The sequence below is a fragment of the Molossus molossus genome, unplaced genomic scaffold (genome assembly GCF_014108415.1).
Source record: "Molossus molossus isolate mMolMol1 unplaced genomic scaffold, mMolMol1.p scaffold_m16_p_3, whole genome shotgun sequence".
NCBI lineage: Eukaryota > Metazoa > Chordata > Mammalia > Chiroptera > Molossidae > Molossus > Molossus molossus.
Genome location: NW_023425366.1, coordinates 55,687,559 through 55,704,615, shown reverse-complemented (window position 1 = coordinate 55,704,615; position 17,057 = coordinate 55,687,559). Strand labels below are relative to the sequence as shown.

The following is a 17,057-nucleotide window of genomic DNA, read 5'->3' as shown; positions in this document are numbered from 1 at the left end:
CCTCTATTTATCTCATTTTAAATTTTAGAGATGTAACCTGTTAGAAAACTGTACTCTCCAGAATGTCACAATATTAAAATGCTTAATATGAAAATAGAGTAATAAAATATTTGTCACTGTATTGGTTTCATATTGCTCTCTGTAGAGGAAACAATTTATACAACTTTAGCAATTTGACCAAGTCATTTACCATTCTGAACGTTATTTTTTTTTTTAAGTTTTTCGTGTACTGTAATTAACAACTTAATACAAGACTGTATGGGGTGGGGAAAAATACAAGACTGTACAGGTTTACTGTTATTCATATGGAAAATAATATAATAATGAATAAATAATAATACAAGAATAAACTGTTTCTCATACTCCCAACTGTATACCTACTTTTGCCCCACCCTGTACATTGTATGTGCTAAAATAACCCACTCCTAAAAATGGAAAAACTAGCATTTCTACTGAAAATTATTTTAATACCCAGTTTTGCTTTGGTTTTGGTACTTATCTTTACTTAAAGCTACTTTCTATCCCAATTAATCGGGCTACATCTGTTTATTGTTAAAAGCTTGGGTTGGATTGTTAAAATTACCCACCGTTGGTAGAGTAAGTCTACTTTTACTCTAGGGCTAGTTTGGTCCTACCTCTGAATGTGACCCATGAGGTCGCTAGGTAGTGTTCTCGATGTTCATTTAGGTCTTTCCCAGCTCAGTGTGAGCAACAGTTCTCTGCCTGACCAGGTGGAGTTTCACCCTACACATCTGTGAAGGGACCCCTGTGCAGGTTGGAGTTTCTTTTTTCTGTGTAGCGTCCTCAAATCTGATACTCCACGGACAAATTCCAGCCTCCTTAACCTCCCCCCAATTTTGTCTCTTGATGTCCTTAACTCAAAAGACCACTGCCCTATGTTTGGGTTTCTCCTTCCTGCATTGTGTTCCACGTGTGCCCTGAGGTAAAACTAGAGTGATGACAGGACTCAGTTAGGTTTGTCCCTCCTCTCTCAGGTGTTGTAGGCCCGCACTGCCGTTGCTGCTGCTGCCCAGTGTGCAAACCGGTTGTTGGCTGTATTACATCCAGTTTTCTAGTTGTTTATAGCCAGAGGGGAAGTTCAGTCCCACTCACTCCTTCACTTCTGTCATGGCATAAGTGGAGGTATGGTGTGTGGCATTCATTTTGGTGTTACAACATTAAAATAGATTATGGGAAGACCTTCAAGGTTGGTCAGCAGGACTTAAGCTGCTAGTGTTCTGGGTGGATGTACAGGAAAATATACTCTCTGGTAAAGATAATATAGACAGAAAGTAGAGACCATGACTTAAACTGTGTATGTCAAGATCACATAAGCAAATGGGGAGCCTGAGGATCAAGTATAGTGTTCAAGGTGGATTGAAGTGGAGTAAGTGGAATTACCAGGTATAGGCAGTACTCTATTTCCAGTGTGTACATCTTAGCTAGGAGATTGGATGGGAAATTTTACTGAATACTATGAGTAACCAAATTTCTACAAACTATTTATTAATATTTTATTCATTCCCACTTTTATAGTTTAGCCCCTTTTGATTCCCTCAAATTGACTGCAGTCATTTTCATTGTGAACTGCTGTCTACAGAAGGCAAACCTTTCTTTTTCTAAGCACACCAAGTCATTGAATTCCAAATTCATAGTCCTAGCACTACTTGTTCATGATATAGGACATCGGTGAAACATCAGCAAAGTTGTAGTTTTTTATGATCCACTATTCATCTAATTGTTAAAATTTTTTCATTCTTTTCCCTGTCTTATCTGATGCAGTTATCACTGCCCTAGAACATTTAATGCCCAGCTTAGTATCTTTACTATCTGTGTGTGTGTGCGCGTGTGCGTGTGTGTTACCTCAGGTATCTATTTCTCTAAAACTGATATTGAGACTATACAAAAAATAAATGTTTTAAGTGTGTTTAAAACAAAGTCTGGATATTAGTATTATTTCATGGTTGCACAGATACATATTTATACTGTAATTCTAGTTTTTAGCTTCACTGTTCATGACAAAGACCTTTAAAAAGACAATGTTAGAAACAGATTTCTAATTTTCTACACCTCCTTAGCACTGGGTTGTAAGCTCTGTTGAAAATTTGATCAGGCTGATCTAGTTTCACTACTAATAACTACTTACAGTCCCATGAGCAGTCTTTCACTGGCTGCCAAATGCTCCTTGCTACTTGTTAACTAGCTGTGATCCAGCTAACTATTGGCATTTTATCACCAAGGAGTTACATTTTGACACCGATACGTGTCCTTGGTCAACACTGGAATTATACAGCGGCTGAGGAATAAGAGAGATCTCTTTCTTGGATCCAACGTGGCTTAACAACCTGAGGCCTCTCTGTCACTGCCATTGGGATTTAAGGGCAAAAGATGGGGAGTGGATTCTGGATGTAGGATTTTGGAAACATGCTACTCACCAGTGCTAAAGGGCAGCAGCTAGACAGTTTTTTGAGAAGATCTCTCTTCTAGCCCTCTACCATCTTTTTATTCTTTATTCACTAACCTTGATTTATTTCCATTTAAAGGAAATAAAAAGGAGAAAGTGAGGTTAGTATCTTTTGAGTATTTGTTTTGTTAAAAATAACTAAAACAACAAAAAATTGTCACCTGCAACTTAAATGGACTAAACAGTCTAGTTTTTTTCTGAAAGGCTGAATCTTAAGGATACTGAGAAGATGCTAATGCTAAAATAGGTTATCTAAAGGGGATATCTTATGCTTCTTTGAGTTCCATGATTGAAAGAAAATGAAGGATTCTATAAGTACCTATGCCTGGTCCTAGAGAGTCATTCATTCATTAAAAAATATGTATTGGATACTTACTGTTTTAGGTGCTTAGATACAGAGGTAAACGAGAGAGAAGAGGAGGTGCATTAGAGTAGTTTAATTTCAAGAGAAATTAGGAACAGCTGTTTTTGAAGTTATCCTCTCTTGTCTTCCCTACATGTTTGCACATATAATGAATTAACAAAAATAATTTTAAAATTACAAATGAGGATCCATTAATTGGAAGGCTTTCTGTTTATTTGGATCTTTGTTTTCTTTTCCTTTGATAAATAGAAGATGGAAAAATGCGAACAGAATCAATTTTCATCAAGTTTAGGATGGATGTATATTTCCTTATATTAAATGGCTGTTTTCTCTTTTCAGTTTCAACACTAAATCTTTTTGTAGTATTAAAAAGATAGCTTGCCTCATTGACACAGAGGATAGATTGGTGGTTGCCAGCGGCAGTGGGTGAGGGGTGGGCAAAGTGGGTGAAAGGAGTTATAAAATAAATAAGTCACGGGCATGTAATGTGCAGCATGGTGACTATAGTTAATAATACTGCACTGCATATTTGAAAGTTGCTAAGATAGTAAATCTTAAAAGCTGTCATCACAAGAATAAAAAATTCTGTAAGTACATATGGTAATGGATGTTAACTAGACTTGTGGTGATCATTTCACAATATATACAAATATCAAATCATTATGCTATACATCTGAAACTAATGTATGGCAATTATACCGCAATTTTAAAGAAAGGATAGCTTGCAAAAGACCGGTTCTTTAGTAGGTAATAAACAGACCTAAGTGTGAAAAGTAGATTCAGGATATTATGATCAGACTGACAAGCATGGCCATTTATTAGTAGTTGGACTTTTCATTGTATAGACATTTACCTAATGATATTTATGCATAGTTCATAACTCTGTCTACCTCACAGGAATATTGTGAAACATAATTACATGTGACTCACAGGTGGCACATATTATATAATATATACTCCTGAAAAGTTTCATAAATATTATATTATTATAACTAGCAATGTAATATATAGAAAACTTGATCAATCTTGTTTACAAGATTTTAAAAAATCCTTTCTATGATAGATAGAGTCATATCTACTTTAACTGTTCTATAAACTCAGAGTTTAAAAATTAGGTCATTTTGCCCTGGCCGGTTTGGCTCAGCGGTTAGAGCGTCGGCCTGCGGTCCTGAGAGACCCAGGTTCGGTTTCCGCTAAGGGCATGTACCTCTGTTGCAGTTTGTCCCCGGCCCTGGTCGGTTGTGCGGGTGGCAGCCACTCGATGTGTCCCTTTCACGTCGATGTTTCTCTCTCTCTCTCTGTTCCTCTCTCTCCCCCCCCCACTCTACCTGAACAAAAAATGTCCTCGGGTGAGGATAAAAAAATAAATAAATAAATAAAAATTAGGTCATTTTTATTAGCTGATTCTTACAAAATAAGGATTTTATATAGATATGTTATGTACACATAAATAGATGTTAAAATATGGACATATATGTATATAAAAAGAGAGTTAGGAATTAGCTCTGAACTAGAGGCAGTATTTACCATTTGTCTGTCTGTATCTTGGAAAACTTGTATGAAAATTAATGATACTGTGTTAGAAACCTATTTTTATGTCTTGCCATGGTTTCTTATTTTCTACAATTTCCTTCAGAGGAAGAAATGTAATCGCAAATTAGATAGCTAGATTATAGAAAGACTTGAGAGAAGTAAGGTCTTTACCTTTCCCCCTCCAGAATGTCAAGTACCTTCATTTACAAGGATGGTTGAGAATGTATGGTTATTAGACTCTCAAGTGTCAGCATCTGTTGTAGATGCCTTATTAGTTCAATAACTCTATCCTAGCCCGGTCAGATGACACCTATTGGCAAGCATGTGATAGATTTCGTTCATGTGAATGCTAAAAGTTTAAGGCTTTCTTTTGTTATATTTTGTTATTTTCACAAGGTAAATTTGAAATAACTTTCGTTGGTAGTATGGTAATGACATTCTCTCAGATTTTGAAGTTAAAGAATTAGGCAGAAAGAAGTCACGTAAGTGCTTATTGAATGAGTTCAGGATATCTAAATCTGAGTTATATTTTTAAACATGAAACTAACTAATTTAAAATATTTTATTGTAAAACAGCCAGTTTCCTTTCTAATTATTTTTTAATTGTTATCCATATTCCTTGATTAAAACTTTGTGCATTAAGCTTTTCTGCATTTAGGATAATGTTTTAGGTTAGATTCCTAGTAATGGAATTATTGGATCGAAATGTGTGAACTTTTTAAAAAATTGATTTGAGAGAGAGACAGGGGATGAGGGAGGGAAAGATAGAGAGAGATTTGTTGGTCCATTTATTTACACATTCATTGGTTGATTATTGTATGTGCCCTAACCAGAAATCGAACCCACAACCTTGGCATATTGAGATGATGCTCTAATCAACTGAGCTACCTGGCCAGGGCCATGAAACTTTTTTAAAAAAAGTTGATGTATATTCATTGCCAAATTGGTTTTGCAAAGAATTATACCAATTTATTGCTATCAGCATATTTGTTTCCTTACATATTCTGTATTTAAGTGAGAATTTAAATCCCATTGTTGCTTTAATATATATTTCTTTGATTCTTAGTTACATTTAACATTTTCCATGTTTTAAAATTAGTTATGAAATTTGTTATTGTCTCTGCCCATTTATCTATAAGGGTTTAGAATTTTTCTTCTCATATTAGTTATTTGTATATTTAAACATTGAAAGTGTCTAAATGTCTCTCCCTCACTGACTCCCCCACCGCCCAGAAATAGAAAACCCTGACCAAAATTTAGTTTGACAACAAAAATAAAATTTGTTGGGGAAAAAAGTTTGCAGGAAATATATCAGAAGTTTAATTCTTTATCTAGCTAAATATCTTAGATTTTTGTGTAGTGTGAGTGGCAAAGTTTAATCTTCTACTGAAGACACAGAGCTACCATTGTGAATATTAATGAGAGCTAGTGCTGGAACAAAGGCTGCCCTCAGGCTTCTGAAGGAGGCTGGGTGTTTGTCCCCCTCTGACCGGCCCTTCCTTCATTACTTTGTAATGTTTCTACCACTTAAATAGCCACACTACACTTTATCAAAAGTAGTTACGTTTCTTAAAGGATCCTAAAAAGGAAAAAGAAAATGTTAACTCAAAAGTATATACAATTTATTTATTTATATTTTTGTTTGTTTTTTTAATCTTTACCCAAGGACATTTTTGCATTTATCTTCAGATAGAGCGGGAGGGAGGGAAGGAGGAAGAGAGAGAGAGAAACATCCATGGATGTGAGAGAGACACATCGACTGGTTGCCACCTGCATTACCCTAACCAGGGCCGGGAACAAACTGCAACTGAGGTACATGCATTTAGTGGCAACCGAACCCGGGACTCTCTGGTCCTCGGGCTGACGCTTTAACCGCTGAGCCAAACCTGCCAGGGCAAAAGTATATAAAATTTAAATGTTTGTATATTCAATACTTATCTTACATTTTTATTGCTCAGTAGACATTCAATCCAAATTAACTGTCTTCTTCTGGTGTTTGGTGACTCATGTCAGTGGATAAGGGACAATGCTATGATTTATTTACCTCATGGAGGGACAAGTGTCACTCTCCACTCCCCTAGAATCATTTGTGCAAACAGTGTCTTTTTCTTTTAATCCTCACCTGAGGATATTTTTCTAATTATCTTCAGATAGATTAGGAGGGAGAGGGGGAGAGAGAAACATCCATGTAAGAGAGACACATCGACTGGTTGCCTCCCACATGACCCTACCAGGGCTGGGGATGGAACCGCAACCAAAGTATGTGCCCTTGACCAGAATCGAACATGCGACTGTAGTCCGCTGAGCCAAACCAGCCAGGGCTAAACAGTATCTCTATTTGGAGGGCCTGCCCCCCCAAGAACCTTCTGGAGATTCTTATTTTGGCTCCAATGCCTCTCTTGTCAGGAGCTGATGGGAAATATACAGTGTCTGTATCTGAAGCTGGGCGAATATTCCTGCCATCAGTCTGGCTCCTAGTGGTTCCTCGGGAGCAGGAAGGGGGACAGAAAGGAATGGCAAATGTGGAAGACCTTGTGGCATAGAATCCAAGATATGACCTGGTAGTATATTACTGGATGTGGGAGAATTAGCTGAAATTATAACAATAGTTGTTACTATTTATTGTGCTAATACTTTCAACAATACTCAAGGGAAGTAGTATTCTTCCCATTTTACAAATGAGGAAACTGAGACTCAGATCATGTTTCATTGAGCACAGTTACTGTAAACAAAAGGAGAAGGCATATTTAGGGAGAATTCATTCAGACATGGCAATTTAAGGGAGAAACATCTTAGATACTTCAAACAGTAATTTGGAGAAGCAGGTTTGGAGCTTGGTAGAGAGGACAGGGCTAAAGAGATGTGGAGAATCCTGTGCACACAGATGACTGTTAAACTATTGGAGACTGGCTGGTGATGTATTATGGGGTCATCGTGGCAGTAGAGTTTAATTAATTGTTCACCCTTGCAGTGTTCCCTGCCTCTCTTTCTGCAGCATAGGTCCTGACTGCCTGGGAAGCATTAGTTTTGTTCAAGGGAGGTTACAGAACATAAATATATGAGGTGGTGTTATAGAGAGATTTTCTCAGTCCTGTTCCACTTTATCACCCCATTGGTAATGATGTGCTGCTGTAGATTCTAAGGGTAGGATGACAGCCAGACCCTGTGGAAAATGCTTTGGAATATCCAGTTATGGAGTTTGAAAACCCCATTTTCCAATAATTCTGTGTCTCTTCCAATACATTTTTAGAATCATTGTCCCTAGACCCATAGAGAAAAAGTGGGGATTGTTGCTTCCTTCTACTGGTCAAGAGATTCCTTTTCTTTAACCTAACTAATTGGGGAAAACAGTAGAGATATATGAGCCCTTTTAATAGTACAAAGAAGAGATTATTAGGAAGTGATTTGCTTAACTCTAAGGAATGATGTTTATTGCAAGGACACAGCAACAGTTGTGCTCTGGCTTTGGCTGTTCTGGGACCAGTTCTCTTCCCCACGGCCCACCATGTGCCTCTGCCTCACTCTCTGCCTTTCACTCCCAGCGTCCCCAAGCCTGGTGGGACATGCTGTTCAGCCTTTGAGTTAGGCCTGGAAATCTGGTCTAGCCTGCACCACTGTTTTGGCTCTAGGTCCAAGATTTTGCAATCCATGAGGAATTACCTGAGGCTGTTTCTTCTGTAGTAGGCAACAGGGCAGGCAATTAAGTGGCTTCACAGTCTCTATGGGGAAAATTCTCAAATAATCTGCTTTTTCAAGATGAAATTTGCCCATGGTCAGTGGATCATGTGATATGGTTGGGAGAGGTCAATGGATGGACAGAGTGTGTGAAATACGTGTTTAAGAACCACCACTAGGATTTTCTTGTTTGTTTAAAACTATAGGAATATTCCAGTTTTTGTATCTCCTGTGAAATATTTTGGGGATGAGCCATACCTCTATAGGGATATACTGCTACCAAAAGGAGCATGTCATTGCCTGGCCAGTGTGGCTCAGTGGTTGAGCATCAACCCATGCACCAGGAGGTTGCCGGTTTGATTCCAGGTCAGGGCACATGCCCAGGTTGTTGGCCAAATTCCAAGTGGGAGCATGCAGGAGGCGGCCAATTGATGTTCTCTCTCATTGATGTTTCTCTCTCTCCCTCTCCCTTCCTCTCTCTCTAAAATCAATAAGGAAAAAAAATTAAACAAAAAAAAAGGAGCATGCCACAATCCCCACATGTGTTAGGGCAGAAAGAGTTGAGAAGCACAGATCTAGAAGTGTCATTCAACTTGAAGTTAGGAGATGTTTCTAAATTATATGCATATACCCACTGTCAGTAACGTGCTTTTCACCAATGAGTCGTTTCAACAGATGTCTATTCTCTCATGCTGCTTAGTATAATTCTCAAAATAATTCTCATTTTAAAAGTGTTTGGCAGTTTTGGAATGGGGAAAGGATCAGTGGACAGTGCAACAAGATTTGTATAGGCTTTTTCTTTTTATGACATATACATGATATGTTTCTATGAAAATGAAGAAAATACTCATTTTTGCACATGCCATCAATCTTTAACAATCAGAAACTCACTTGGCAAGAGAAGTGGTGCAGCTATAATTGTTACATTGTTTTGTTTACTGTAAACCTGGCTCAACATTGGTAAATATAGTGTAGCAAAAACTGAACTGTTGTGAGCTTTCTGGGCATTGGTCCAAAATATCACTAAAAATACTGCCTCACTAATTTGGGTTTATGAATAATAATTTGCTAGCAGCTCAACTGAAATTGAGCCACATGGTGAAACTTAAAAATTCTGAATCCACAAGATAATGAGAGTAGTAGAAGTATATACTGCATACTTAATATTCTATATTTTAGTGATAAATTTATATGTAATTTTGGGTTAACTTTTAAATGGTAAGCACCCAAATGCTTGATATGATCTGATATCTTTAAAGTTTACTTAATACTGTGGCTTGCTGTTAATTTGAATGCCTTATAAAGTAAAATATTTTTGGTTTAAAAATCAAACCTAAAGAATAAGGAGAAGCTGCAGAATAGATATAAAAATGGACAATACCTGTTTTGGCATATAGATATGCAAACAGCTGGAGTTTACAGTAACATTCACCACAAAAATTAAAGGACATGAAGTTGTTGGATAAATAATATTTGGCTGTAAATGATAAATTATATACTTTATGACAAAGGGAATGAGGTTATGGTGAGATGACCGAAGACGAAAATTTATATTTTGATGTTTCTTTCCAAGAGAGGATATATTCGTGTGCTATTTCGTGTGATATTTTCTTTGTGTGCTATTTTAATGAGTTTAAGTTCTTTCTGGTCATATAATATCTAAACTCCCATTGAAAGAATATGGGAAGAGTTGATTTTGTGTCATTGTTAAGTATGTAAAACATTTTTGTAATATAAAGGTGTATGCATTATTTACAGAATTAATTTTAAATATTCCTCTTTTCAGTAAATATTTTATTCATTTTCCAGGTTAGCACTCTACGTATATGAATATCTGCTCCATGTAGGAGCTCAGAAATCGGCTCAAACATTTTTATCAGAGGTATGTTTTATATATATTTCTACACTATATTTTGATATCTTATGTAAACAAATGAAAAATATACTGTAACAATTATTTGAAAGAAATGAATTTTTATATATTTTATAGTGAGTGCTCAGTTATCAGTATGGATAATGTAGTCTTTGTAGATAATTTGTAACAGTTTTAGTATCCCAAAATGCCATTTCCATACCAATAACGTCCTATTCAATTGTCCAGACATGTCCCCCTTCAGAAATGGAAACTAATATTAGCCTGGGCAAAAATAATCAAGAAAACAAATTTGCTTTTTAAAAAAGACAAACACCACCATATCTCTAGTTCTAGCAATATTTTATTTTGGCATTATTCACAATTTTGGAAAATGTGTTTTTTGTTTTAATTTTCTATGGATAATAGTGAATCAGTGGCTAGATTTCAGTTAGAAAATATTGATAATCTTATTTCAAGTTCACGTTTCTCTTTGTTTTTCTCCTTCACATTTCTTTAAAACTTGAATTTGCGCTTTCTTGCAATGGTAATTTTTCTTGTCCAATTTATATAATGATGAGGTTGAGGAAGATTTTATTTAGTTTTATTATGTGCCAAGGTGCTTCACATATAGTATCTGTGATTCTTATAAGAGATATGCATGGTAGATGATAGTATACCTGTTTTACTGCTGAGAACAACAGGGATCAGAGAGTTTCTATAACTGGCCCATGGTTACACAGTTTAGTGAATTATGGAACTAGAATTCTGGCCTAGGTCTATGTTAATTTCAAAGTCCCTGGTTTCCCCCATATCTGTGCTGCCCAGTGTGGTAGCCAATCGGCATATATGCCTTTTTGAGCTCTTGAAATATGACATCCAATTAAGAAGTACTATTCAATGTGAAATGCACCCTGGATTTTGAAGACTTAGTGTGAACAATAGAATATAAAATATCAATAATTTAAAAATTTCGATCATACATCAAAATGGTAATATTTTGGATATATTGGGTAAAATCATTAAAGTTTATTTTACCCTTTTTTTTTTTTAATGTTGTTAGTAGAAAATTTAAAATTACATGTACAGCTCTCATTTGTGGCTCATGTTTATATTTCTATGGGACAGTGCCGCTCAAAATCATGTTCTTGCTAGTGAGACAGCAGTTTGTCCCCCACCAGATCAGGGACACAACAGGCAACCCGTAGACCAGAGTGCCCACCTGAGGTACAGCCTTCTTGAGATTCACTTGTTCTCCAAACAAACTCACAAGTAAACAAACACGTAGCTCCCCAGTCTGTGAACTATTGGGGCCTATTTGCAATTAAGGAATTTGAGAGGTTTGCTCACAGCATGTAAATCAATTGTTTTACCCTAGAAGGGATATAGTCAGTATAATTAAACTTTGATTTCAAAGTTAATTAAAATCAAAACAGAAGTTTAGTGTATCTGTATCTTATTAAGTTATGAATTAGAAGATTTTGGTCTGTGACCTTTCTAAGTGACATGTATTGTGATACCACAGAGGAAATGATTAAGATTGCAAAAAGGATGCTCTTAATATTTGTATTACTAAACACCACCAACCTGTAGTATATTTAAAAGACCATAAGGCAGCTATGGAGATTTAAAATTTTTATTTAATGCAGTTAAAAAGTTGATGAAACAGCAAAAGGATTTACTGATATTTTTCCTTAGATTAAAAACTATTTTGAATTGGCTCAATTTGTTGAATCCTTAGGGGTTCCCAAGACTTATTTTTTAAACCAATATTATAAGATATTAGAAACAGTGATTTTTGAACTTTATCCAAAAATAAAAATGTTGCTAGCTATGTAAGGAAGTTCAGATATTTGGACCCAAGGGGTTATATGGATTTAACACATACCAGATACTCGACTGATATTCCCTGGCCTCAATGGAAAATGGATATACACAATTTCCAGGGCTATTTGGTAGAAATGGAATTAATTTCAGAAGAGATTTTTAACATATACACATTTTTAACAAGTATTTATCATGATTTTATTTTCTCTGTCTTTTGCATTTGGAATACAAAACTGAGGATTTCTCTGAATTCTCAGTCTGTTTCAATTTCACAAAAGGAATCAGTTAAACAGAAAACAAACTATTGCCACCAAGAAGAAACAATATCTCAGGACTTGAGAGATGAGCGTATATGATTCTTAGAACTATTCTTCATTTTCTAACTTATCAAACTGAATGGCACTGTGAAAATACTTTCTCATTATCTAAATCATCAATATAGTGTTGGTGCTAAATATAAGGAATGAGTTGGTGTCCTTAACAAAAAAAATTAAGAATTAGAGCATTGCAGAGATTTAGATTTTTTCCCCTTGAAGTTTTTACATTGCTTATGCAATATTGCCAGCCCTGTTTGCCAAAATTAGTAAGTTAGCCAGAAGTAAAAGTTTAAAAACATCTACCAGATTGCTTCTTCAGATTTTACTAGGAATACTAAATTTTTAAATATCATAGACTCAAATTCTGTTCTCTCTGTTTATCTGTCACCTATATGAAGAGAGAAAATAATAATTTTCTATCCAATTTCTTGAACTGTAATTTGGAGACAATATAAGGTAGTCATAAAAAGCATATGCTTTGGGGCCAAACTTCTAGATTTGAATTATATTACACATATTATTTACTTGTCCAGTTTGCTTAATTATAAAAAGATAACCATAACAACAGTTTATAGTTGTGCTGAGGTTTAAATGAGTTAGTACATAGTACTTAGAAGGGCCTAGCATGTAGTAAGTTTTCAGTGTTATTTTTAAATTTCTTGGCCAGTTCTTTTCTATCTTGTGTAGTTTCGTTCTTTAGAGTACAGTATAAATACTCATCCTAAGTGTATGTGTGTGCTCCAAGTGTCTGTCACTTGGACGGCCCATGTTCCTCCTACCTTCTGGGGTTACCTCTTCTATCAACATGGCTCCAGCTCTAATCCCTAATATTTTGGTTGTCTCAAGTCCTTTCTAATGTTTTGGGGCCTTTCTAGGGGGAGGGGGAATTTTACTGTAATTTCTTGCACCTACTATTACTTCCCCACTGCTTCTCCTTCTCACGGCTGATGGCTTTTCTTTGCCTAAAATTTTCCATTCCCTTATAGCCTCAAAGCTCCACTCACCCATTGCTCTTGAGTATAAAAGATTCTAAGTGAAGGTTAGGAGCAAGTTGAAGAATAGTAAGGGTTGTTTAGTACCGACTGCAACATTAACTCAAATGTTAGACTCAACTATCCTTACATTCTTTGGTCACCTTGCCAAAGGGACTTTCTCACTAGCTATTTGTCTGAGGGCAATGGTCACCTTCCCTCTTGTTGGCTCCTCACAACCTCTCCATTTTCTCTTTTTCTGAATCCTCCCAGACACTCTCCCCACCCCTGACTTCTTCCTGAGAGACACTCAGCAATCTCCTAAATTCTTGTTATTTTATTATGTAGAATATTAAGTATTTGTTCTCTACTTTCAAACCGTTCCTAGAGAGCTTCTGCCTTTCTGGGCCAAGAAATAAAAACAAAAATCGAAAGGATTCATCAAGGAGCTTTTCCAATAAAAGGTATTCCTCCTTAAGAGGACTTCCACCTTTCTTCTGAAAGTAAAATAGCACTATTCAGTAATAAGACTTTGTATGATTATGAAAATGATCTCTGATCTGTGCCGTCTGGTAAGTTTTCCACTAGCCACAGGTGACTACTGAGCATTTGAAAAGTGGCTACTGTAACTGAGAAATAGTGAATTAACTTAATTTTAAATTCAAAGAGCCACATCCTGGTCAGGGTTAAACAGCACTGTTTTGGACTATCTGCTTCAAAGTGCAGATTTTTCTTCCTGTTATACATCTATTTGCTTTAATTTTTTGAATTAAACTGTAAACATTTTAAATATATTTTTTTACACTTAGTTTAGTGTTTAGATGCACCCATACTTCTATACATGGAAGCTTTTAGAAAATTAGAAGTCTCAGGAATTTTTGCCAAGGAGCAAATATATACATCGGTATACAGGCTCTTTTCTCTAACACAAGAACTTACTTTATCCTTTTATAGTATTTTTTTAAAAATCCTCACTGGAGGATATTTTTCCATTTATTTTCAGATAGAGAGGGGGGAGGAGAGAGAGAGAGAGGAACATTGATGTGAGAGAGACACATCATCCGGCCGCCTCCTGCACAACCCGACCAGGGCTGGGCACCAGACTGCAACTGAGGGACGTGCCCTGGACTGGAATTGAAACTACAACTCCCTGGTTCAGAGGCCGATGCTCCAACTGCTGAGCCAAACCAGCTAGGGCTATGGTATTTTATTTTTAATTGTCAAAAAGTATGAAAGGATTTAGGAATACCCTGAGAATTTGTAGCCTATGAGTTTCAAACCTGCTGCTGTGCTGTTGGAGATGCTGTGGGAGGGGGTCTGGATCATCTAAAGGGTCCTACATTGACAAGGCTATAACATGCAAAAAGGTGCTGCTGACCTCCAGAATTGCCCCGCCAGCAACTGCCGCCAGCAACTGGTTCATTTTGGGAGCCAGGGGCAGGAAGCTTCTCTTCTTCCTTCTGTCGGTTGATCTCCTGCGAGTGTCTCCTGGTGGCAGAACCTAACAGGAAACCAGCTGGCAAGACGCCCAGGAAATGTAATTTTCAGAATCCCAGCACCGGTGTAGAATGGAGTAGAGAAGGGCGGGTGTGGGGCTGAGAGGCAATAGGTAAATGGCCAGTGTACCTTGCTGGAAGGAGATAATGATGAAAAGTAAGCAGATGTGTATGTATATGTTCATGTGTACACATGTATATATTTATTATTTTTTCTTTGTTCACAAATGTTTATTACAAACACTGTTCTGTGCTTTGATTTTTGTTTCACTTGTTCGATTTCAATCATTTTATATTGGTATGTGAAACTTCATAATTGTCTTTTTATGGTTATAGGGTATTATTCTATAAAAGGTGCCATGGTATATTTTGCTAGCCCTCTACTACAAACATTTAGGTTATTTCCAGTCTTTTGCAATTATAAACAGTACTTCAATGTTAGTCATTATATATACACTTGTGACCATATTTACAGGATAAATTCCTAGAATAAGAATTGCTATATCAGATAGTATGTGCATTTGTAATTTGTAATTATTATTTATGAAGCATATGGTATGTCTTACCACTACCCTGTGATTCAGTGTTTGGTTCTACACTTATATAGAAATGCTGAAAAGACTAGATCATATGATAGAGACACAGCTTAATCACAGACGAGATCCTCAAATGGCAGTGGAAATGGGCCTAGAGATTTCCTGAGAGGTAGAGAAGAATACAGCTTTTAACTGGGACATGGTGGAAGGAAGAGAAGAGGATGATTAAAGATAGAAAAAAAAATATCCCAAGGACACTTTGAGTCTGGGATTTGAGAGAAATTGATAGATGTTACTCAGACATTTAAATAAGCCTGAAGTCCATGAAACTCAGTACAACAGAAAATGCCTCTTCAAAAATAGCATAAATGATTCTAAAATGACTATTGACATTTAGAGGTATTTTCTGGTCCTTACTCAACCCCACCCATCATTAATGTATCTTAGCTAAAAAAATGGAAACTACACAGGTGAATATGATTTTATAGTGAATGCCCCTTTTCTAGAAATCATAGTTGTAAGTTTGGTGTGATTTCTTTAATATTACACCCATATGCATGCATATATATGCACACTTTTTTTAAAACAGAAAAGGTTTGCCCCGGTCGGTTTGGCTCAGCAGTTAGAACATCAGCCTATGGACCAAAGAGTTGTGGGTTCAATCCCTGGCCCTGGTTGGTGTCTTGTGGGAGGCAACCAATCAATGTGTCTCTCTCACATTGATGTTTCTCTCCCTCTCCCTCTCCCTCTTCCCTCTCTCCCCCCCTTTCTCCCTCCCCTCCCTCTCCCCCTTCCCCTCTTTTCCTCCCTCCCACTCTATCTGAAAATCAGTGGGAAAATATCCTTGGGTGAGGATTAAAAAACAAAACAAAAGAAAATTTTTCTATTACTGTATGTTATATTGTTCCCCAACTTTCCAAATCTCTCACTTGAAAACCCAACATAGCATGGCCTTTTCTCTATGTCGATATATCTTAATCTTTTAAATTAGTGCATACTGTTCGGTAGTACATAAGTGTCAAAATTCATTTTACATTCACTGTTGGTAAATGTTTTTCAGGTTGTTTCTAACAGTGCTCAATGAATGTGCCTTGGTTTTCTATAGATCAGGGTTCTGTTTTCTTGACTATGGTTCATGCTTTCTCTAAACAAGTAATACCTAGAGTAGTAATTACTTTAGAAACACACACACACACACACTTTTACTGTGAAGCCATATTTCTATGTAGAGTCATCTCTTTGGAAATATCTAAAGTATTAATTGTTTGTTCATTAACTATAAAAGGACAGCTTTTATATTAAGTTTTATATAATGAACCAAAGTTTTAGCTGCTTCTGCCACAGCTTTGCAATTCAAAGTGAGAAAAATGAACTTTACTCACTACACAATAAAGAATATTAGGAGGCCCTGGCCGGTTTGGCTCAGCGGTTAGAGCGTCGACCTGCGGTCCTGAGAGACCCGGGTTCGGTTCCCGCTAAGGGCACGTACTTCGGTTGCAGTTTGTCCCCGGTCCTGGTCAGTCGTGCGGGTGGCAGCCACTCAATGTGTTCCTTTCACATCGATGTTTCTCTCTCTCTCTCTGTTCCTCTCTCTCCCTCCCACTCTACCTGAACAACAACAACAAAAAAAAGAATATTAGGAGGATGAAAAGATGATATATGTGAAGTGTTTTGAGTTTCTCTGAGGAATAACAAGATGTAATACTGTTTAAAGTACAAATGTGTTCCCTTTAGATTTTCTCTGATAAAAGACCTTATCAAGCATAAACCATATAGGTATTTTCTTAGAGTACTTTATCTCCAGAAATAGCTAATGACTGGCCATGGACATTGTGTAAATGCAGGAGAGAGATGTGTAGTGGGGCTCCGACTGTGAGTCTAATCCTGCCTCCAGCACATTATGGCATCGAGACCTAGCCGTGCCACTTAACTCTTCCCTAAGTCACCTCACATCCTCCTTATAACTGAGAATAGTACTATCTGCTGTAACAGTCATTGTATGTAAAGTGGAGATGAACTGGG

At 36.7% G+C, this 17,057-nt stretch overlaps 1 protein-coding gene across 15 annotated transcripts in view; it reads left to right on the top strand.

Annotated features, from left to right (window-relative positions):
• SSBP2 (single stranded DNA binding protein 2) overlaps positions 1-17,057 on the top strand; it is a 257,653-nt gene that overhangs the window by 55,738 nt on the left and 184,858 nt on the right. For 14 of the 15 annotated variants that reach the window (XM_036280742.1, XM_036280741.1, XM_036280737.1 and 11 more), the window contains one exon: positions 9,846-9,918. In XM_036280742.1, the coding sequence (XP_036136635.1) occupies positions 9,846-9,918 (73 nt within the window). Of the gene's footprint in view, positions 1-6,868; positions 6,923-9,845; positions 9,919-17,057 lie in introns of those variants that run through there. The other variant, XM_036280731.1, reaches the window with a different exon arrangement.